Raw genomic sequence first — 24,093 nt, 5'->3', positions numbered from 1 at the left:
ATTATGTTCCGATACAATCAAGACTCCTGGACGAACCTCTTGAATAAAGTCCTGTGAATGCGCGGAATCATAGGTCCTGGGCGCCAGAGTACGCGGCGGGTGGACTCTGGATTCAGAGGCGGTATATAAAACTTACGCGGCTTCGCTGCTTCGGGAACTGCAGGGCAGACGCTGTAGGAGGCATCCGGGGACAGGAGGCGTGTGGAGTCTGCCGGTCCAGGCAAGATGGTTTGAGTTTTCAAGCTGGGACTATTCCTGATGCATTTGGAACGCAAAGAAAAAAATCAAACTTAGCTCCCGGGCCGGCGGCCGCTCTGAGACGAAGCCCTCGCGCCCAGGCCTTTCTCTTGTTGCGTTCCCCGAAGTCTCCTGCCCCTCGGAACCTCGCCCTCTGGCACCCCCGACCCCCAACCTCGCAGCTGGAGAAAATGCGGAGTTTAGAAAGCCATTTCCGAAAAATAAAAGTCCCACTTCGACTTTATTGGATTAAAGCAAAATTAAATCTTGGCTATTCACACGTATGTTACAGAGGAAGAGGAAGCGTCCGGAAGAAGCTCCTTGGCGTTTCATGGAGCCACAGAGCACGACGGCATTGACAAGCATCAGAACATCAAGCAGCCTTAGATTTCACGATCACTCCGAATAGGACATAGAAATACGGAAACACAGCCAGTTTCCACTGGGAAGAGTTCTTCGTGTACAAATGATATATATTCGTATTTTTTAAACCAGTCACCACTAAGGGTGAGTCCTTTCTCTGCTAACAAGTAGCCGAGGATTCAAAGTATCTTCAGCTAATTAACTTGAGCGGTGTTTTAAGAAGAGCAACACTTGTCAAATTAAAACTACCTCCCCCATCCAAATAAAAAATAAGTAAATAAAAAACTCCCTCTTCAAACGGAAAAAAAGGTTGGGGGCGGGCAATATATTAGATTTCAGTAGGTAGAAGAATTCAGAGGGGGCTAGGGAGAAAGATTTCAGAATATGTAGTGAAATACAGTTTCTTCAAATAATTTGCAGGGAACATGAAGTTAGGGATAAGAAACAATGACAAGGCAGTCTCTTTCTTGATTACTGCAACTGGCATGGGGAGGCGAGTTTATTTTTGGAAATGGGAGTGCACAGAGCTAAGCGGAATTTATTTCTCCTAATAAGGAAAAGGACAAAGTTGTCCCACCGCTGGGCTTGCACCTTTTCACCCAGATACAGTTAGGGAACATGTAAGAAGTTTCAAGTCGTGTTGTTTTCTCGCCCTCTTAATTTCAGCCTCTTTCTCACTCCCCTTCCTGCCTTCGCCCTCTCCCTGCCTCCCTTCCGGCTGAGCCAGTCAGAGAGGAAACACGAGGAATCCAGAGAAGGTCGAGTACTTCCAGCCCCCCATCAAGTTTCCCCGCTCTAGCTTGAGGTATGCTCGGTCGCCTTTCTCCATTTGGATTAGGACTCCGTTGCTGGCGGCCTCCCGTGTCACGTCCTGGTCACCAGCGAAGGCTGAAATCACCGGCCACCCGTTTAGCATGAGGCTCACCTGAGAAAGAGAAAGGCCCGCTTCAGAGGCGCAACCTAGGTAGGCACCGAAGCTGCGGTGGAGCGAACCTCCCCGCACTCGGCTGACATCCTGTAAGGCCTGGAAGCACGGAGGGTCGGGGGACGAAAGGAGGAAAGGGGGCTTTGCAGCTTACTGCTGAGGCACCAGTGGGGCGAAAGACCTAACACCTGGGTGAGAGTAAGGGTCTGTTCCCAAAACGGGAGTTGCTCTTATTCCAGATTCTCGAATGAGCGCTCCAAGCGAATCTCGACTGTGCTCTGTGATCCAATTTAATAAACCTGTGAGGTGGCTCTAGCGCCCTGAGACCTTTGACCTCTCTCCTGTTTCCCCTCAGCCTCAAAAGACAAACAACAAACAAAAACACCCAGCAACTCGGGGTCCTTCCAGCGCTCCCGGAAAAACAAAAATGAACAAACAAAAAGCCCCTGATCCCTCCTGGTCCCAGTTATCAGGACGCGGTGGAGAAGACACTGTGATTTTCTGATTAGAAATTTCGCTCTCGGCGGCACTCCGTATTTCCTCTCCAAAGCAGGGGCTCAATTCCCGCCCCCATCCAGCCGCGCCCGCTACTGTCTGGTTTTGCCCTTGTGGTGGCAGCGTCAGCCAAGGGCCCGTGCCCTCTCCCCAGCTGTGTGTCCCGCTTCTCTCAGCGCCCAAGGGAAACCTGGACACCTTTAGGTACCTGGAGAGCAGGCGAGTGCTTACTGGGACAAGGCTGGAGCCGGGAGAGAGTGGCACTAACGCCCCCTCCCTCCCTCTTCTCTCCATCCCTCACCCTCCAGGGCCAAATGCTGCTAGCTCAAACCCAGAATCAGCATGGGGTAAGAATTGGGGGCAAGTCGGGGAAAACAGGTGCCCTGTCCGTGGTGCTGAAGACAAGTACACTAGCAGCCTCTTTGGCTTCTGAGCTGGGGCAAGGGATCGGGGGTACAGTCGACGGTACTTCCCCGGGAATCCGGGAAGGTTTCCCAAGTGGCAGCTGTATGGGGCGCTAACAACAGCGGTTACAAAGAAGTGCCTGCAATCCAGGAACCCTTCGGAGGGGCCCAGAAGGCGGAGGCAGAAAATTCTGCCTCTGGGGGTTATGGGGCTGGATCCCAAGAGCCAGAGACAAGGAAAGTAGAGGGCAGCTGAAGCCGCAGAACTGAGAGGCCCAGCTATTTGTCCCTCCAAGCAGCCCGAAGCACATGCAGCAGCCACTCCTGCCTCCCACCTCCGGACAGCCCGAGCACCCCTGCGGCCAGTTACCCCCTACGGGGCCAGGGCCCAACCCGAGGCAGCAGCTGACCTGGATGGTCTGTCTGTTGTAGACTTTTACCACGTGGAAGTTAAAACTGTAGATCCCTTTGCGCGGGGCGATGAAAGTGCTGCGTTCTGAATCAAAGTTGTTCCCAATGTTCACTAGCACCTACAACGAGACAGGAACGAAGGGGAGCGGGCAGGAATCGGTCCCGGACTGTCGTACCCGCGCCTCTGCAGAGCCCTTGGAGAGGACCGGGCAACGGTCTTCCAGCCACCCCTCCCTAATCAGCCCAATCTGCACACAGCGGGAGGACGGAGCACTCACCTGGTCGAAGTAGATGATCATGGTGCGATTACTCATCTCGGATGGCTCGTGATTGGTGCTCCTGATGGCAGAGAAAGCCACCTTGGCGCTGCCGGAGCGCACAGAGATGCCCAGGGCTGTGCCCGTGGGGTCCGACGTGGGGTTGGAGTCGCATACCACCAGGCACTTGCCTTCCAGCACGATGGGCTCTGTCTCATTCTGCCCGCGGGCCGGGCCCGCCAGCCACGCAGCCCCCAGCAGCAGCAGCTCCACGACGCCCAGCATCTCGCCGCCGGCGCCCACCCCGCCCCCCACCCCGGGGCTGCTTTCGCCAGCCGCCCCCCAGCCCCAGTCCCGCTCCGAAGCCCCCTCCTCGGCTCCGTGCGCAGCTCCGCCGCCGCCGCTCTGGACGCTACTGCTCTTCCTCGCACTCCGGGACGAGCGTCCCCTTCGCGCTGTGTTCCCGGAGCCCCGCCCGGGCCTCAGGGGTACCGCGGCTGCCCAGCCGCACTTGGATGCATAGCCGCTGCTGCTCGGTCCCGCTGCTGCCGCCGCCTCCTGCCCGCACCCACCGCTGCCGCTGCCACCACCGCTCTGAATTATTGATGCAGCCGGCGCCGCAGCCGGAGCGGGCGGAGAGCGCGCGCCGGGCACAAAGGCGCGGACCGTGGCCTGGCCCCGCCCCCGCCGCCTTCTGGCCTGCCTCCCTCCGAGGCCCCGCCCCCGCCCCGGCAGTGGTCACGCCCCGCAGCCAATCCTGACGCCCCGCGCTCCCCACCGAGCCAATAGTGGCGCTGTCCGCGCGCGGCCACCTGACCCCGGGAGCCGTTGTTATTAGGCGCGGCGAAGCGGGCGGCGCGCGGCAGCAGGGTTGGGCTCTGGCCTGGAGTGGACGAAGGGAGCGCGGGCGGGGAGCGCGGGCGGGGAGCGCGGGCGCGCGCCCGCGTCCGCGCCCGGAGGGTCCGCCGTGGCCGCTCGCTTTCTCGCCTCCCGCCTGGAGCCTCGATCCTGTTCCGCCCCCTCGGCCCTCTTGCCCGCCCCACTCGTCGGCCCTCAGGTAGGAGGCGGCGCGCGCCCGGGTCGGGAGTGGAATCGCTGAGGGCTGCGAGGCGCCCGCCTGCGTGTGGGCGAGCCGGGTGGGAGAGGAGCGCCCCCCAGCGGGCGCGGGCGCGAGGGCAGCCGGCGCGGGGGGCGAGCCTAGCGCAGGGTAGCGGCGGCCGGGCTGCTGGGCGCGTGCGCGCGCGGCGGGGCGGGGCCTGCGCGGCTCCGGGTGGGCGCACGTGGTGCCCAGAAGCTGCCGGCCTGGCATTCGCCGCGGGGACTCGGTGCGGAGCCGGGGCGCCAGGCGTCTCCGCTCCCCCTGCCCCAGCCGGCGGCCGCGACGGTGGAACTTGGCCTGTCACTCTCTCCCGCCTCCCGCAGCAACTGCCCCGCGGGCCGCGGGAGTCAGATCCAGCGGTCATTCATTCATTTCTTCATTTGTTCACTTATTCAAGAGAGATCACTGAACCGGTACGGAGTACCGGCTACTGAGCTGGGCGCTGAGGACGCGGGGCTGAGCAAAAGCAACCGAGGCTAGCCTTCGTGCCCCTTAAAATCCAGCTTGCGGGGCGGTAACAAGTACTGCTTTTATATTTTGCACTTAAAATTTACATTTTGCATTTATACTTTTTATTTATTGTGCACCCTTAAGGCGCGCTTTATGCGCACGTACCTGCACAGCCTTTTCTTGAGTGTAGACACCAGATCCTGAGATTTATGGGCAATTTTTCGAGAATAATTTTTACCCTAAGTGGATTTTCGTCCCACGCATGGACTTGGAACTACACACACCTAGTCAAAAACGTGAAAGTCAAAATGCAGCTTTGCCAAGTTTCGGGGAGAGTGGAGAGCTGCGGAGATTGGGAGAGGAAGGGCGCGCTCCAGGCGTTCCAGCCCGGGTGCGGGAGAGGTAGCCCTGAAGGGTGAACGCTGGCGGATAACCTGGCAACGGGAGGGCGGGCGGACCTGTCTGTCAAGTACAAAGCAGAAATGCGGCTCCGGACCCCAGACTGAGGCCGGCTGGAACGCTGCCCACTGGCTCTAGGCGCTTGGGTGCCCGCCGGGCGACCTTGAACCTGGTGTGCTCAGCGAAGCCAGCACAGCCTCGGGAGCTGTAGAGACGCGAGACACAGGCAGAGCGCTCCTGCCCTCGGCCTAGGGGTTCGCCTCTGGCCTGGATGGCCATTCCCAGGGTACGCTGTCCCCCAGCTTTGGGATCGCCAGCAGCCAAGTCTATGCTTCTAGATATCTTTTGTTTTTTTGAGACTTCATTGATAGCTGTTTAAGGAATTATATGGAGGAAATCTCTTCTCCGTCCCCTGCCTCCGTTGTGAGCCCTGCCTGGTCGATGGATGGACCCGGAGGAAAGGAAGGGGCGGGGAAGAAGCAGCAATTTTACTTTACTTTAAATTAAAATGACACAAAAATATTTTTTCAACTCAGATTTTTCTGAGACATCCCCAGAAACCGTTGCCAGCTGTGATTACACCTAATGTGAGAGCATGAACTAATTTAAGAGGTGAGAGCTGAATAATGAGACCGCATCCTGGGTAGCGGCCAAGACTGGCAGCTCTGGCCGCGCCGCGCTGAAGGGGACCGTGAGGGACACCCTTGTACAACCAGCCCCTGGCGCCCTGGGGTCTTAGTGCCCTAGTGCTGCGTTGTCCATCACTTCAAGGTATTTACTGGGTGCCTCCTGAATGCTGGGTTGCAATCAAGAGCAAGAGATGGGGGCAGTGAAAGAATCTGTTTTCAGGAGCTCATAAGCAGGGTTACAATTACCCAGAGGGAGGTGGTGGCCAGCCTCTCCCTCTTCTTTTCATGCTGAGGCTCTGGTGGTTAATGCCCAAGCCTGAACTGCCATCTCTATGCCAGTGGTTACCCATCTCGTATTTTCAGTCTTAGTCTCTCTGGTTCAGACTTGTCATTCTAAGGGCCCTGTTTCACTGACTTACAGTCTCCTCCCTCCCTGCCTTTTTCCCTACCCCACGGACAACAGCTGCACCCACGCAGAGGTGAAAACTCTAGAACTCCATGTCTAACCTAACTCCCTTTCTGTGTCCTGTTGCTTGAGCCATTCTTATTAGGCCGCCTGTTCAGAGTTCATCATCTCCTAATTTTTCATCCAGGAATTGGTGAAGTATCACCTCCTGGCTCTCCCATACACTGTTTATTCTTTCATTTGATGATATCTGTTGAGTGCCGTGAGTAACTTCCACTTCCTTCCTATATAAGTGAGATTTCACATTGATTACTCCCTTGGCTTTCCCTGTCCCTTGTCCACATAGTATGTGTTCAAAATAATGAATGTTAATTTAATGTTAATAGACATGTGCTTTTCTGAATTGTGAGGATTAAATGAAATCCTGTATATAGGAAGGAAAATCCATTAGAAACCTCAAAAGCAGTCATGTTCATTTTTGCTATTGTCACATTGTTAGAGTCCGAATTCTTTTAGCTAGCTGCAAGTGACAAAACCAACTCAAACTGGCTTAAGGACTTTATTTAGTTGATGCAAAAAGCCTCAAGTTAGGTCCTGCCATTTAAGGTAGATCTGGATCTATCAATCAAGGTTACAGGATCAGTTTCACAGTTGTGGCTTCCTTCTCAGACAAGTTGTTTACATATGATAGCATCGTAGAACGTACTACCAGCTTAGTCCTAGAAAGAAAAAAGAATACGTACTCTTCAATATTTGCAGCAGAAGTCCCAGGTCTGTTCTTATGAGGGCAGTTTAAGTCACTTGCTCTTCTCTGAACATGGAGAAGAGACTATTTAGATGACCAAAGTTGGATTCAGGTGCATCCCCTGGAATGGGGTTTGGCATTAGCTTCACATGGTCTAGAATAAAGGGATTCTCCAAAGGAAAATTAGGGGAGGGATGTCGAGCAAGTGGAACCAACAGATGTCTCCTTTAGTCCTTTCCAAAGGGTGAGCTGCAATGCACTGCAGACTATCAGAATGGTGATGAAGACAGATACAGTAGTCAAGACAATAGATGTGTGTTTGTCATTATTTTTTTCGGTCTTCAAGACCACAGCTAAACATCACTATGATGTTATTTGAGGTTTAGCTTTGAAGTGTAAATGTACCTCAAACAGTAGAGCCAGATAAATATAAATAAATAATTGTAACAGTCTATTCTAAAAGATTTCTTTGGTAATATTCTGTTGGAATTGATTTCTATCTCTTCATTTGTTAGGTTCCTGGTAAGATGAAAATTTCATTTCTTTGTGGAAAGGTACCTAAAATTTCTCATTATTCACCAATTAATGAAAAACAAATGAAAATTTGAGAGAGAGATTCTGAAGAATAAAAGGATCAAGTTGGGTCATTTCTAAAATGTAAGACTATAAGGTTTAACTTGCTAAGGCTTTTGAGGGGTTGAATTATTGGCAAATAATTATAGAACCGCTTCTCTGAGGCTTTTAAAGTGATGTGTTGCAGAGATTTAGGGAACTGTAAGATTGCAGATAAAGAATTTATACTCTTACTGTTTTATACTTTACCTGCTGCTTTAAATGTGGCCTCCTATTTTGAAGTCAAAGGTTTATTTTCTCTCACTGCGTTCTAAATTTCCTACCACAGTGCATTTTGAGAAATGAATATAACAGCAGTCTTGATAGATGCCATATTCGTGGCAACTCTGTCCACCCCCCACTCTCCACACCACACCCTGGAAAAAACCAACCCTCTGTTGTTGGAATGAGAGAACATTTTCAGGAAAAGGGAACCATTTTCTCACAGGATATAGAACAAATTTATCCTTTTATTAATTCAAAATGGATTCTCTAATGTTTATACACATCAAACAGGATTTCATCTCTTTCAGTCTTGTTTCAAAAGCCCAGACAGTACCATTCCCTAGTATTTAGTACATTTGCTCATAAAGCAGAAAAGAAAGGCTACTTTGTTCTGAAGAGTGTTAGATTTAGGATTTCAAGGTTCAAGGTTATTTCAAATCAATGCCTAAACTAGACTATAAAATGCAGGAATTATTCTAAGTTGTCCAAATATGAAATCGTATTTTAACTTTCACCAAAACCTTTATCTTCTGGGTATATCTTTTTTTTTTTTTTTTTTTTTTTTTTTTTTTTTTTTTTTTTTTTTTTTTTTTTTTTTTTTTTTTTTTTTTTTTTTTTTTTTTTTTTTTTTNATTTTTAAAAGTTACATTTCAAAATAGTTTGTAATTGAACACTTTTATAAGATGTAGGAAAATGCAGTTTTACTTTTTAATTAAGGACTGGTCTGTTGATAACATCTTGATTCTTAAATTTTTTTTATCTTATAGAAATGAAACAATATATTTAAAGCGTCTTCAGGTCTTCTGTTATTACCAAGTTATGCATTTTCTTAGCCCATGTTCAGGAGAGACTATATATATTCTAAATTAAGAGCTACTGGCACCATTTTTAAAACAAGGCCTTGAATCTGCTGTGGTATGTGCTGGTAGAAATTTTGTATGAAGCTGTTATTGAAGTAGATGACATTAAGGTCAAAGAAAAAAAAAAAAAAACAGAAAATAATGTAATCCTACAGAGCTGCTCTTGAGAGAAAACCACATAGGTAACATCAAACACTAGTTGGAATCTTTCCAAGAAGTAATTATCTGTGTGCTGTTTGCAGTGGTTGATTATGGGGACAAACCAAGGTTTAGCCAATTCAGCAAACATTTATGGAGTGCCTGCAATGTACCCGACGCTGATTTAGGACCTGTGCCCACTGTAAAGATGACCCACACGATGCCTGGCCTGCAGGACTTGGTGTTTAGCGATAAGAAGAGATGCATACCTGAAAAGCCTATTTAAGACTCTTCTAGTTCTACAAAGACAGCTTCTTGAAAATGGTAGCTTTGATTATTCTTTGGATTTATTTACATTTGTCCTATAATCAGAAGGTATACAAAACGGACACATACACATATATAAAATTAATAGGTTAGAAAGCATTTAAACAAATATTTCAGGTATGTACTTGAAATGCTTTTGGCATTTATCAAAGAAATGGTAAGTGTTGTCATCCATGAGTGGCTGGATTAACATGTGGGGCAAGTTATCAGCAATTTTGTTAGGGATCTTAAGGAAATTTCCTGGATCTTGTATTCACTGGCAATTGTATAAATACTTCCCACAGCTCAGAGAACTAACAGGATGGAGTCTTAGAGAAAAGTCTTTTGAACCACAGACTTCTTTGTTACCAGAAGGAAAATGAAAGAAGGAATTTAAACACAGCTTGAAGGGAGGAAAATGCATGGGAAATGGGGCTAAGAGAGGGGATTTTTAAAAAAAAAAATTCATTAAGTGGAAAATATCCCCAAATGTTATTTCTAGTAGATTTCTTAGAAATTAGGTCAGAGGAGCTTGGTCTTCCCACCCACATCAGGCCTCAGTGACAGGTACTTGAACAACTGAGCCCCCTAATGTGCATGCTCCCCCACCCCTGAGCCAGTCTCTGCCCTCCTCTTCCCTCCTCTTGCCCCTGGAAGCTAATTGCCACCAACTGGCCTCTGGGTGGATTTGGCCAATGGAAGGCACCAGCAGAGAGAAGAGAGCAAGGTTAGGATATTTATTCCTGCTGTCTCTCTGCTTCCCTGCAGAGAGTGTGAAGAAATGACCCTGAAAAGTCTCTGGCAGAGGATTCTTCTTTCAGGATAGTGCCTCCTGCTCCATGGCCCATCCTCCTCCCCTGGGCTCAAGCTCTCACTCCAGTAACACTCCTTCCTCCCTCTCCATCTTCATGGGGAGGTTTGCCAGTCGTGGGTTCTAAGCATCTCTTGTTGATTCCCCCTGACCATGCCAACACCTCTGTAGGTTGTCCCTTCATTAAAACCTCTCCATTTGAGCTATGTGAGTTTAATTCCTTTTCCTCCTGGCATCTCAGGGAATACAGTATCAGTACAAAATCTCTCTTCACCTTCAGAACCAACAGATTTGAGATATTTTGTCATCTGTGGAACCAATAGTTATTTCATCACTGGTGTATCAGAAAAAAATCAGAAATGCAAACTCTTCTTTATTACAAATTCAGCTTTTCATATTACCAAAGTTATATATTTTAAACAAAACTATTCATCATAAGTTTTAAAAATTAACTACTGGAATAGTTAATAAATATGAATGTAATTATAGCTTTCATAATATTAAAGTAAATTGTAGCTTTCATAATATTAAAGTAAAAATACTAAAAGCAGTATTTCTTAAGCAAATGCTCAATCTCCAAGTAAATTTTATTCTGTGTTCTTACAGTACAAGAATGTGCTAATATTTTGAAGGAATGCCATATTATTTTGGGAACTCATAAAGCCATTTTGAGTTTTTGTAAAATGAAAACCTTACCAAAATGTGTTTCACTATTGGAAAGCTTGACAATTACTGCTATTTAATTTAGGTTCTGGGGTACATGTGAATAACATGCAGGATTGTTGCATAGGCACATACATGGCAATGTGGTTTGCTGCCTCCATCCCCATCACCTGTGTCTGGCATTACTCCCCATGTTATCCCTCCCCAACTCCCTACCCCCGCTGTCCATCCCCTATTCCCCCCAACAGATCCCAGTGTGTGATGCTCCCCTCCCTGTGTCTATGTGTTCTCATTGTTCAACACCCGCCTACGAGTGAGAACATGCGGTGTTTGATTTTCTGTTCTTGTTGTTCTTGCATCCGTTTGCTGAGAATGATGGTTTCCAGGTTCATCCATGTCCCTACAAAGGACACAAACTCATCTTTTTTTATGGCTGCACAGTATTCCATGGGGTATATGTGCCACATTTTCACTGTACAGTTTATCATCATTGAGCATTTGGGTTGGTTCCAAGTCTTTGCTATTGTAAACGGTGCTGCAATGAACATACATGTGCATGTGTCCTTATAATAGTATAATCCTTTGGATATATACCCAGTAATGGGATTGCTGGGTCAAATGGAATTTCTATTTCCAGGTCCTTGAGGAATCGCCACACTGTCTTCCACAATGATTGAACTAATTTACACTCCCACGAACAGTGTAAACGTGTTCCTATTTAATTTTTTAAGCTTGTAAACTTTATTTGTGCATGTTTACAACAAAGAAGGATTTTATTGTTATTACATAAAATAGGTGATTTCTAGATTTTAAAGTCACAGATTGAAAGCAAGGCAAAATAAAGTAGATTTCAAGATATAGATACTTACGAGGCATCCTTTTAGTTATACATGCAGGGTAACCATCTATTTTACGCCTACTGTCTACTATTGTTTGAGGTCCTTACCAAAGTATTGCAGGCTAGTTAGGAAACATAAAACAATTAGAAAGTAATCTTTGACAAGTAAGCTATCTATAAATGGCAATGAAAGCTAGAATAAATTCAATGAAAATATCTATTTAATCCTAGTGTTTACTGGTCTAGAAAAACAGGCTGAGTGAATTAGTATTTCTTTGGCTGTTGTGGTAGCATACTGCATGCTGTAACAGTTTTAAGTAATTACGGGTGCATTGAAATGTATCTACGGCTTTGTCACCACATTTTAAAATGTCCTGAGTACTTTTTTCTGACCTCAATTACTATGAAGTTGGTTTCCAATATTTAATGAACCAAGAATATCAAGATGATAGGGTATTATTAACGTGAGGCTCCCATAGCCTTTTCAATAAAGACCAGAATTCTGGAGTGTCTTGAACCTTAATCATTGATCCTTAATTTTTATTAAGTAACTGCTCACCTTTTAAAGACTGAGGCCCAGGAAGTGTAAGTTTCTCTGAGACAAGGCATTCAGTGCAGTGGTTCTTGGGTATTGGCTCTAAGACCAGATGCAAATAAAGGCTAAAATCCCATGTTAGTGCTCATCAGTTGAGAGCCCTTTGTTAAGCTGTATAACTCTGTGCATAGTTTTCTTATCAGCAAAGTCAGAAAATGTATCTACCTGATGGGCTGATTATAAGGCTGGGATGAGAGAATCCGTGCAATCAGCCCTCACTGACAGATGCTGCCCAGTTCATGAGTGCTGCTGCTGTCCTCCTGCCCAGGTACCCAGCTCACAGGAGTGCCGGAGTTAGAGTCCCAAGGATGTTCTCCACGGCTACATGCTTGATCCAGGCCTATCAGGTGAGTTGGCTCTTTGCTGGTGGTTTTTCTTCTATTGCTGTACAAAATTCCAGACAATAATGTCTGTCATTTATTTTTATAGATATAGTCCACTGAAAGCCCTCATTCTCAAATTTAAAACAAAGACTCTTCGTGTACCTGAATAGCAATGTACACATAGTTGGCACAGCTTCACAAACATACCATACATTTCTTTTTTTTTTCTATATATATTCAACAAATGTATATTGACTACCTACCATGTGACAGATATTATTTGTTGGCGGAATCAGGCATCATCAGCAAACAAAACTGACAAAGCTTCCTGCCCTCTATGGAAGGCATCTGAGGAAAAGACCAGATTTCATAGCAACATGTTATTCTCATTATAAACTTTATCATTGGAATACTAAAGCCAGATCATCCCCCTTCTCCTTGGTCAGGTTACCCACCTAATTCAGGCTGCTACACAATTGTGAATGCCTTTGTTTTTTTCTGCTGAAGCATCCTTAAAAAGATACCTCACAACTCAATATTTGGCTTTTCTTAAATATGATTTTTAATTTTTTAAATTTGTATCTAGCGATTTAATTGAAAATGGAAAATTCTCAATTTTCCAATTAAATCTCTGTTCCAATCAACATTATACCTTTTAGGTTGTCATTGCCATTTTTTAAGTTTAAGCCACTTTAGGGATTTTGAATTTGGCTGCCTATAAATTAAAGGTGAAGGTAATCATTGTGTTGCATTAGTACATTTTGTCAACTGAGAGTGGTTTCCTTGCTCTTAGTGTAGAAAAAGTTTATTTTTCCAATGTAGATTAACAGGGGAGATAAAGAAAAACAAAATCAATGATTTACATGGATGAGAAAAGAAACTTTTCCTCAAGGATTAAGGAAAATTCATACCTTTTATGTCTTTTGAAAAGTTTTTAATTTTAATGTGCCCTTTAAATATTTTTTTTAAATATTTCCTATTTTAAAATGTACTCCCTGAGAGAAGGAATTGATACCTTTGTTTGAAATCAAAAATAGCATGCATAGAGACTGTTTTTCTAGTTAGTTGAAGCTTTTTCCCTCTCTCCTTTACATCAGTGAACCAGCATCTTGCCCGTCAGACCCTACAGCATGCTTGGGCTCATGAAGTGTCTGACACATCCTTTTTGGAGGATCTACCATGCCCTTGCTCCCATGACTACATGAATTCTTCTGTATGTCTTTTCTCACAGGTGAGTACTCTCTTCCTGGCCCCCCTGTGGAGTGGGGAAAGGAGGCTCTGACATTGTGCTTGTGCAAACATAACTGAAAGTTTTCCGAGTCTCCTGCATCTTCATAGATGATTTTTTATTTTATGCTTGGACAGTAGTTCTTTAAATAGAATATTCTCCCATGGAAAACGTCCACAATGCTGAGAGTACACCTTGCAAAAGGTAAGTCTAGAATATAGGGTGCCTCCTCAGCATTGCCCAGAAGCTGAAGTTAGGACTCTCTGGAATACCAAAAACAAATTTAAAGCAGTTCATTAGTGTAAGAAATTATGAAAACTGTGTGGCGCCATTACCCATAGATGAAACAAAGAGCCACCACGCAAGCGCAGACTCAAAGCCCTGAAGAGGAAACCATTGATAGGGCTCTCATTTATTCTGTAGAAACCCACTTGCCTGTTTTGAACCAGTTTTCTTTAGAGCATATGTCTCACTGTGCAAATAAAATGGTGTATATATCCTAGTCACTTGGCAAAAATTCTGTCATTGCTTCAGGGAGATCCATTTTCGGCCTGAAGCATGGAGCTGGTAATAGATGGGATTTGGAACTTCCCAAAGAAAAAACCCTACTGCAAATTTAGAGAGTTATTTTTTTCTTTTGTTCCCCATAATATTGTTGCTAGATGGGACTACCTGTTTTGCCTAGAAGTTAAATATAGAGGCCTAAATCAGTTTACTCCCACTCATTCTAAATGAAAACATGTTTGTTTCTGTTCAATGAGATGAGAAATATTTGGGGCGCTTCATGATATCTCCATCACCCACTGCATTTTTCCATTTGATGTATGTTTCCGTATGTATTTAACTTTCAAATGCCCTTTAAAAATCTATTTGATATTAAATGTAAAAAAAAAAAAAAAGCAAGATGCAAAATTATTATAGGATGCATTCACAGAAATTATAAAATGCAAAAACTATTTATGGAGGAAGATTTGTAGAATATATGTCAACATATTGCTTTATTATTGTCCTTGGTTATGAGCATGGTTTTTGAAACCTGCTTTGTAGTTTTGGTACCATTGGTACCATCAACACTGGTACCATCGAGGCATTTTTCCCTCTTTTTCAGCCTTGCAAATCACACGTGAGGAAGCTCATAGAAGTGCCTCTCAGACAGGCTGTTACTTTGCTTTCACCAATAAATCATTCACAATTAGAAATAGAAAACTTTTCTTTCCAGTGCAAATACATTCCTTTCAAAAGCAGTTCTCTTTTTTGTGAATGATGTGTAGTGTCTAAGAAATTAGGTAACCTTTATTTGTACATTGCTCTAATCAAAGTATCTTTTTGTGAGGTGAACTCAAGGTTACATGTTTAAGAAAAGCATCAGGTTAATTCCATTAGAAAAACTGTCTTATTGATAAACCTTTAACCATTGGAAAGACACCATTAGGAGGCCACACAGGTGTATATAGCTGGATAGAATTTGACGACTGACAAAAAACAATAGCCAACATTTGCAGAGTGTGGTCTTTTTAAGAACCAACATATCTTTCAGCAACAAATACATATTCACCTCAACATGCGATTCTCATGTGGTTATTAATATCACATTTTTGAATGTCCAAACTTTGGCATGTAGTCTAGCAGAGGTAAACTGATTTGCCTAAGGTCTTTCAACTGACAGAGGTAGAATTGTTTTCTATCTTCTGGCTCTAAAAACCTGTCCAGATTCTCCTGCAACACCATCCTTCAAAAAGACATTTCCACTGACTCTAATGATGGTGATGTCATGCTTTAGCTAGTAGTTAGCTGTGACTTAACTTTAAATATGGAATCTTTTTTTCCTATTAAGCAATGAAGTTTAGTTTGAAAATTCTTAAAGATGATAAACCCCTCTCCTTTTTCTCATCTTCTCTCTAGTCCTGAATGATGTTCCATATGTTTTACTGCCAAAAACAGATTCTTGACGTTCCTGTTAGGCTTTTCCACACCTTGTAATCATTTCTGCAGCTGTTAGCATTGCCAACAATTATATTTCCACTTTTAAAAAATTGTTACAAAGATGCAGAGAAAAAAGAGGAAAGCCAAGGAATAAACTACAAGCAATTACGGGATATTTTTGTGATGTGACATTTTGAGAACCGAGGGGTAATGCGTCACTGATACTGCACTACTTTTTAATATCTAGATTTTAATCTTTTGTATGAAGATAAAATTCATGTGCCTTAAACCTGCCCATGACATAATAATAGGCAGTTATTTTTCTAATTTTCAAACCATCCACATGTTTTAACTATGAGAAGAGTGCATATGTTGTATGATGGTGCCAAGAAGTAGATGTGTACAATTTACTAATACATCCTTTGGAAAATGTGTATTAATAACATGCTAAGGAGTAAATTGACAGTGTGCAAAGGGAGCCCATGAGTTTAAATGTATGGATTGTACACCTTGCATCTTCCCAGTTGGAGATTTAACAGGATTTGATGACCTAATGAGTTTATTTCTGAATGATTTATATTTCTTTGTCAGTTCGGTGATTTAGTATTTTAAATATTTTTAATCTCATTTTATTGAGATATGGCATTACTGTTTCTTTCCCATCACTTAACAGAAAGTTCCTCTCCCACTCAACTTTTGTTACTACCAATATTTTTTTTACAGTTACAAGCTGATTGGCTTGACATGTCTTAGGATATCACCCAAAGACAGTTTCATTTTATAAATACTAACCTCATTTTCCTGAATGTTTTCAAAAAGATGGAATTTATCCTCATATAGTGTATTCATGTTTGTAATTTTAGAAAGGATCATGTGACCTTGGTATTACACTGCTATGGAAGTCTGTCAGAGATCTTGTTTTGGGATAGAAGGACTCAGACATCCAAACTTTTAAACTAATGAACTTATTAAATTTTAAGACTCTGTAACAATGTTAATTTGAGATGTATAATATTTTGAAAGGTATGCTTTGCTTTGCAAAATGTATCAGCTTCATTTTCACATTATGTTGGAAGCTTAACATGAAAGAACATGGCTGAAAGGAGACCACAGGTAAGCATACTGTAACAAAAGTTAATGCCATCATGTTTGTGTCTTTGCCTGTGGTTTTTTAAGTGTATAATGTTTAATGTTGATTTGGCCATCAAATTCAGTTTTCTTTTGTTAAAAAAATTTCTGTAAATGAGAAATGTACTGAATCCTTTATTTAGCAGACCAAAGATGGGTGATGATGGCTGAACAGGTTTAAACCACAGTAATTTGAAAATGAAAATACCTAAAATGATGTCCTTTCTCTTCCACTCAGTGTTTCTTCACCAAATGAAGTCCAGTTTGCTCCGAATTTGTTGCCAATAGGAGCAATGTTATCGTGAATCATGGTTTAATATACCTTGAAAATGGCACATCTATTCTGTGATAGCATACCGGTTTTAGCCTCTTTGTAAAATACGAAGAAGAGTTTGTCAACCAGAATAACCTGGAACCTGGCAATTCAAATACTATTCAAAGCAGATGTTTTATCTAGTAACTAGAACTAAATGTTAGGTCTCATGACAGTTCAACATTTACTAAGCAAGTTTAATAACAGAGTAAGCCCTCTGTATCCAGAGCAGAGACCAGCACACCACATTTACATATACAAATTCTGCCTTTAGCCTTCTGAAAGGGCCCAGAACTATTGCGGCAAGCAAAAGAGTCTTTGTAATATCCTAAAATCCATATAGTACTCTATATTTTACACATTTTAATAGCTAGTCTAACAAATAGCAAGTACCATGCTTTATTCTCTGCATGTATTATTACAACTAATCATTGGGATAATCTTATAAAGTAAGTACTTTTGTCTCGGCCTACAGGTGAGAAAACAAAAGTTAAATAGATCACCCAGGGCCTTGCTGGAACGTGTTGAGCAGGGATTTCAGCCTGTTCCGTCAGACCCTGGAAGCTGTGTTCTTAACCATTAGCAATACATCATCCCAGGCATGCCCTACGTGATGAGCCTCATAACCAGTTTTGTGATGGATAGTATTATCCCCATTTCACAGATGGCAAAACTGAAGTCCAGAGACTCTAAGTGACCTACTCAAAATTACAGTCATGAGCAGTGGCACTGAGATGTAGGGTCTTGCTACTCTACCTCTCATGGTCCTCTTTTCTGTTTTGTGTAGGTCTCCACTACCACTACTCGATTCTCTTCTGCTGCTGGAAAGGATGTATTTTATACATTTCTGTTTCTAGCTTGGAACAAAACACTCTGTGGGTCTCTGCTTGATCAGTGACCCCTCTAAACTGCGCCCCACTACAGCAGGAATGGCATAAGATGCTTCAATACACAGCATCTTTTTGTTCCCACCTCACCCCCAGAGCTGTAATAGGTAGGGCCAACCAAATGTAAAAGAGATGATTTGTCTTGGTCACCCCTAGTTTCCCTTTTCTCGGCCTTGTATTTAACAGGAATATTCTTTAGTTCCCCTTATGTTCTAAAGCACCTCCCCACCCCAAAAATAGCAAAAGAGCTGTGAGTCATTTTCACTTTAGTGTGAATGTGCCTTCCTGATTTCGCCAAGGCTGTTTTGCCTAATCCTTTTAATCTAATTTAGATTAGAATTTAATAGCAGAATGAGAGTCTCTGGATATCTTGGCTTCTTCCCTGAGAATAATGAACTGGGAATTGTTGGTCTAGACATCAAAAGTACCAGAGACCTATTGCTCAGAGATGTTTGGGCTGTACAATTGCTGTAGATTTGGCATTTGAAGCTGCCTTTTTTGAGCAATGGCCTTCTCAGCCCAGGCTCTCTCGCTCTTTCCATCTCTCCGCTTGAACCAGGTGGACTCTGGCCCTCCACTCCTTCCAGCTTGTCAGTGATACAGAGAACATTCTCCATCCTTCCAATGATTGCATTCCTTCACCTTCGTGGGGCCCAAGTGCAGATGGAGTGGCTCTTGGGAGCAGCCTGGGCTTATAGTGCAGCTCTCTGCTACCTGCAACAGGCTGGTATTCGGGGAGCTTGAATGCACCACTGATGGTTATTGTAGGTATGGAAACTAATGACTAAGAAGGGAGAAAATAATACCAAGTAGTTGGTTTGGCTGAACACAAGTAAAGACACTTACAGTCACTGGTGTGAACTGCTCATTATCAATGTCTGATTACAATGCTGCACACTAATGATATGCATGTCATTAAATATGTCAGATTAACTTTGCTGTAAAATTTATGACAACATTAAATTTTATTCACATGCTCAGCCTTCATAATTTATTGCTTATGTAGCATGATTATAACTTCAGAAAAACCTCCAAGATGGTGTTGCCTTGATGACTACACTGCTTATCCGTGAGTCTAGTTTCCCGTTCATTTGAAATGTTTGCATCGCAATGCAATAGTTGCTAGCTCTGTCTCAGGCACTACCAGTACCCAAGCAATTCCACTTGCCCAGTGATTGAAGCTGAGGGAATTACTCCCCTCTCTTTATGAATTCCCTTATTGTGTATTATTGATCGATTCAACCAACTCTTATTTGACCCTAGCATGTAACATGCATTGTGCCAGGTAGTGTGGATTTAGAATATGGATTAGAAACTGATTCTGTCCTCAAATTGCTCCTGGTCTAGTAGAGAATCATATCACTTTATAGATGATTGTTCAAGAAGGAAGCATGTTCAAACATGAATAAAAGACTGCCTCTTCTGACGTTGTAGGTGTGGAATAACAAAGCTGTTCCTCTATTTGGTTTCCAGAAAACATCTCCAAAGCTTTACCAGTCATCGTTTTGTGCTTTCAGAAATGAGTAACATTGTAGGATAGTACTTATTGCATTGCCTCTGCTTTGTGTGCTAGCTGAGCATTTGTAAATGGAAGGCATTCATGGGTAAAATGTGTTCCCTTTAGCCAAATGCACAGTGGTAGTGCCTTTTTAGAATCCAAGCTAAAGATGTCATCAGATGCCACATCCACACACTTCAACTAGAAGAACTTTGCTATTTACAACAAAGGCAAATGCTATCAAGAAGTAGGCTTAGTATCACAGGAAGCGGAGCCAAATATGTTCTTGAAATTTACAAGTTGACCTAAAAATAATGTTTTGGGAAGCCATGGCTTGCCATCAGCTCTCAAAAAATTGAGCGTGGCAGGAGAAATCAGGGTCAGGAATGGAACAGGGATAGTCAACAGCAGACAGAACAGAGAGAGGGCTAGCATTGTTCCTGAAGTCCAGTGACTGCCCAGGTTCTAGTGCGGTACTGGCAGTGGATAAATAAGTGGATCCAGCCTAGTGTGGATAGAAGGTTCATATGGAGAGAATGTAGAGAACTGACTTTTAGCCCTTCCAAAGAATTATATGTTCCAACCTAGCAATAAATGCAAGGTATCAGCTTAGAAAATGCATGTATTAGTAAATGCCTAAGATGAGGAAAGATCTGGGCATGCCTAAAGCCCATGCCATTTTTCTCTCTCCACCCCAAACCTGTGCTATGTGATTAGTTGCCTCTATTGGAAACATTGCCACCACCTGCTTCTTCCAGCTGGGACTTCAGGACCATCTTTGAATTCTCCTCGGCTCTCCACACCCGCAGGGCAGCAACCCCTCAGATCTCTTTAAATATTTCTCAAATATCTGCCTTCCTTTTCAATCTCATGGCTTTGTCTGTGGCTATAGCCTCTTGAGAGAGGGTTTCTTGCCTCCATTCTCCCCCACCCCCACCTTCAATCCATTTTCCAAACCCATGTCAGTGGCTTCTCCTGCTTGCACAGAAAATGAAGTTCAGTTTGCATTAGAGCCTTGGCTCACTTTCCCAGCCTCACCTCCAGTGACCCCCTTCTCTGCCCTACTGCAATCCTTCTGAGCCCATCTTTCTCTCTCAACACACCAGGCAATTTCACACCACTATTCCTTGCCTATGCTCTTCCGTTGGCCCAGCTCACTACCTCTTTGAAATGTTCCAGCCCCTTCCAGGCAGAATTAATCATTTTGTATTTGTATTTCTAAAACCAAGATTCCATTCTCTGTTTATCATGGCGATGATAGCTATTTACTTGTCGCTCTTAGTTAGCTTTGTAACACCTGGCACAGTAACTGAAACAGAGTAGATGCTCAAACATGGATTTATTTTTAACTCAAAATGAGGTGAATATTTGAGGATGCCAGAATCTTTGAGTCAAAAAGATGTGGCTTGGTTTTTATATCAGGCATGGCTCTTTGTTTCAAGTAGTAAAACAACCTTAGTTCATTAAGGCAGGAAGAGAAAGAATTCAAGGCTGTTGAGTTGCCCACAGGCTCTGAGAGGTTCGTGGAGACAGATGTTGGTGGCCCCAGAGGAAGGAGCAATACAAAGACCCTCCACAGAGAACCCATTCTCCCACTGCTGCTGGGTGCAGACTCTAGCTGTACCTCCCATACCCCAAGCCTCATGCCAGACTCTGCTGCTCCCTCTGAGTAGGAATGTGGCTCCCAGTGCAGCTGCCACCCCAGCCCAAATGGATTCCCTGCAGCCCCTCCTCACCGCATGTCATGCCAAGAGTCAACACTATCTGACTGACTGAGCCTGTATCACATGTCTGAGCCCTAGCTGCAAGGGAGGCTGGTAAAGCAGGCATCTGGCTTCTGTGGAGTTGTTGGTCTCTGCCCCTCATCAAGACTCATGAGGTACTGGGTATGGCCATAGTGGCTCACACCTGTAATCCCGGCACTTAGCACTTTGGGAGGTCGAAGCAAGGGGATCACTTAAGACCAGGACTTCAAGACCAGCATGGACAACACAGTGAGACCCCATTTCTACTGAAAGAAAAAAGTACAAAAATTATCCAGGCATGGTGGTATGCACCTGTGATCTGAGCTACTGGGGAGGCTGAAGCAGGATCACTTGAGCCCAGAAGGTAGAGGCTGTAGTGAGCTGTGATGGTGCCACTGCACTCCAGCCTGGGCAACAGAGTGAGATCCTGTCCCCACCCCACTGATAAATTCATACATACAAACATACTCATGAGGTGGGAAATCCCCAGATTCAGCTCAGTTACTGGGTGGCGCTGCAGATGGGGCGCTGGGGTGACAGAAGGTGCAAAAAGAATGACAGATGTCCACTAGAACTTTCTTTCAGCACACCAGAACCCTGGTTAAGAGTTTCCTTTGATGGTATGTCTGAGACTTAGCAGGAAAACCATGGCATACTCAAATTGAGTGACTGGAGGATAATTGAATAAAGGGAACATTTACAAAGGATGGGCAGGATGCAGGGAAGCCACCAGGAACAGATGCACTCCAGGGCCAGTAGCACTGGAGAGCTTTTACCATCCGAGGCCTGAAGAGGCAAGGGTAAGGGTGGTTATCAGACCTGGAGACAAACACAAGGTTTTGTGTGTGAAGAGGTCCCTGGCAGGAGCCAAGACTGCATTAGAAAGACACAGCCAGCCTGGGCAACTCCTCAGTCGGGAGTTAAGTACTCCAATTCTTCCTTCCTTCCCCATGGTCCCCTGCTGGGGCTTTTCAAAAGCCCTGTGTGGAAGCCAGAGGGCCAGGGAGCCCCTAGTCCTCTAAATGAGCACAGAGCATGTTGAAGAAGGGCAGAGAGTGGATCTGGAGGAACAAGTAGAAGACAAGCTGCCTATGAGACTTTATCAATATGTCACCAACATTTTTCTATTCATTTTATTCAATATCTCCTTTGGGGATGTCACTTCACATATTAAGAACCTGAGCCCACAAGATCGATGTGATCTTAAAGTGTCCTCCTATTGAATTTAACAAGCTGCTATTTCCCGCCTCATTTGCTATTTAGGATGCTCTATCGTATGGTTCAACAATTTGTACCATTAACGGTTAGCAAATGCTAGCCAAAAATTCATGTTTTTCCTTCCTGGGCTTGGGAAAAGAGGATGTGACATGTGACCTGCACAAACACAGTGTCAAGAATCTCTCTTTGTAAGTCTCCATGTAGAAATTCTCCAGGATTTGTGTCAGCACACGAGATTCCCTGCTGCTCATCTCTGCCTCCTCTTCATCAATATCTACCCTCCTAAATAAGGCATATAGAAGAATGGTCATAAAGTTGAACCCCATACAATTACTAGCAGCTGTAGGTCTTCCCAAGGATTCAGGCACTATAACCCCTGATCCTTTCAAAACATCTGGTGACTTGTGCTAAAATAACCATTTACTTTGAAAAAGCGTACTGAAGAGAAAGCTTCATCCTTTGTCTTTGCATGGATGATGGGTTCCTTTACAGAATATGGAAACTGATTGTTTTCTCATAAACCTCAACTAGGAGAATTGTAATCCTGTGTTATTTAGGTAAAAGAATATTCATTTTTCCTTTTTAAAAATTACAATAATAGAATTATTTTTAAGATGCAAATGATGGAGAAGTGCACCGCAATGGGCAAAAGTCACCCTTTCTGTGTGCCCACTTCCCTTGGTCCCCCCTCAATATTAACAATATGGCAGAAAAAGATTTTTCTAATTGCATGATTACAAGTGTGTCCTCAGGGATTGCTGAGGATGTGGTCTTGGAACAGTATTTATTTCTCCTTCAAGGTCCAGGCAGCTGGTGGGTCTTCAAGCCCAAGACAGAAAGTATACCATGTCTCACTCTGGGAGAACAAAACCCATTTGCAAAGCTGTAAACTTGGGTGGCGTCCCATGACAGCCACTTGCAGGGGACTCCAGAGCCACTTCTGTTTACTTAAATATTAATTGTACATTTCTGATTTACCACTCTCCTAAAATAGGAACTTGCTGTCTTATTTTAAAAAAAAAAAAGTGAAGGAACCAACTAATAATAAATATCTGAAATTTCTAGGCATGATTTTTGAACATGTGTAGACATCAATTCTTTGCCAAGAGCAGAATATATATGCTTTTGTTACAGTGTCATGAAATGAATATAATTGATATTTAATGTGAGTGTAAGAAATGCTTGTTTCCAGTGTTACACCAAACACAGTTTTCTATATGGATTTTAGGGATGTGTTGCAAGGATTCTGAAAGCTGCTTTTCTGTGCTTTGTCCTTCAGGGAGAACTCCCTGACCTGGCCCACCCTGGCTCTTCTCTTCACTTGACTCCTAGATCACATGGTATCAGTATCCCTCATAATAGCCTGTACTCATCTGATCACAAGTACTGTTAATGAGCTGGCTTTTGTGTACTAGGCTCATCTGAGCAGATTCTAAGTTCCTGGAGGGCAAGGAAGTTGTTCCAGGATGACACAAATAGCCATTTGACTGAGTTCCTCCATCCTTCTTTTCCGTAGCTTTCCTACAAGACCCTAAACCTCTGTCTTCATTACAACTATGGCAAATATCCATGCTGGACAAATACAAATGCCCACGCTTGGCAGCCGTCTCTTTCACCCATAGCCTATTCACCACAGATGTTACCTCCTTAAACACACATGCACACATACAGCCTGACATGGTGACACACACCTGTAATCACAGCAGTTTGCGGGGCCGAGGCAGGTGGATCACAAGGTCAGGAATTCAAGACCAGCCTGGCCAAGATGGTGAAACCCCATCCCTACTAAAAATACAAAAAATTAGCTGGGTATGGTGGCACATGCCTGTAATCCCAGCTACTCGGGAGGCTGAGGTGGAGAATTGCATAAAACAGGGAGGCAGAGGTTGCAGTGAGCCAAGATCGCAGCACTGCACTCCAGCCTGGACAACAGAGAAAGACTCCATCTGAAACCACACACAC

At 44.0% G+C, this 24,093-nt stretch overlaps 1 protein-coding gene and 1 long non-coding RNA gene across 8 annotated transcripts; one reads left to right on the top strand and one right to left on the bottom strand.

Annotated features, from left to right (window-relative positions):
* Positions 1-459: 459 nt before the first annotated feature.
* CBLN1 (cerebellin 1 precursor) lies at positions 460-3,718 on the bottom strand. The gene is made up of 3 exons (XM_017530170.1): positions 3,114-3,718; positions 2,835-2,954; positions 460-1,525 (listed from the first exon to the last, which is right to left on the bottom strand). Exons 1-3 carry the CDS (start codon positions 3,375-3,377, stop codon positions 1,328-1,330), a joined length of 582 nt encoding a protein of 193 aa, XP_017385659.1. The 5' UTR covers positions 3,378-3,718; the 3' UTR covers positions 460-1,327.
* A 306-nt stretch (positions 3,719-4,024) lies between these two features.
* LOC119471504 lies at positions 4,025-23,473 on the top strand. 7 transcript variants are annotated; one of them, XR_005200579.1, is made up of 6 exons: positions 4,025-4,149; positions 8,760-8,979; positions 12,000-12,215; positions 13,423-13,623; positions 16,366-18,438; positions 23,411-23,473. It is a non-coding gene; the product is annotated as an uncharacterized LOC119471504 (long non-coding RNA). The 7 variants fall into 7 exon arrangements; XR_005200580.1 differs by lacking the exon at positions 4,025-4,149 and adding an exon at positions 6,107-7,374; XR_005200582.1 differs by lacking the exon at positions 8,760-8,979.
* The last annotated feature ends 620 nt before the right edge of the window (positions 23,474-24,093 follow it).

This window comes from Cebus imitator, unplaced genomic scaffold (assembly GCF_001604975.1).
Source record: "Cebus imitator isolate Cc_AM_T3 unplaced genomic scaffold, Cebus_imitator-1.0 Scaffold63, whole genome shotgun sequence".
NCBI lineage: Eukaryota > Metazoa > Chordata > Mammalia > Primates > Cebidae > Cebus > Cebus imitator.
Note: the sequence above shows the minus strand (reverse complement) of the source record. Positions and strands in the feature narration are given on the sequence as shown.

What these genes read in the sequence shown, in the direction of transcription:
- CBLN1 (XM_017530170.1), bottom strand. Translation starts at nt 3,377, where the DNA reads ATGCTGGGCGTCGTGGAGCTGCTGCTGCTGGGGGCTGCGTGGCTGGCG. An exon ending in TGATCATCTACTTCGACCAG is followed by an intron (nt 2,955 to 3,113) that starts GTGAGTGCTCCG and finishes GTCTCGTTGTAG; the next exon opens with GTGCTAGTGAACATTGGGAA. An exon ending in ACAACAGACAGACCATCCAG is followed by an intron (nt 1,526 to 2,834) that starts GTCAGCTGCTGC and finishes TCTCTTTCTCAG; the next exon opens with GTGAGCCTCATGCTAAACGG.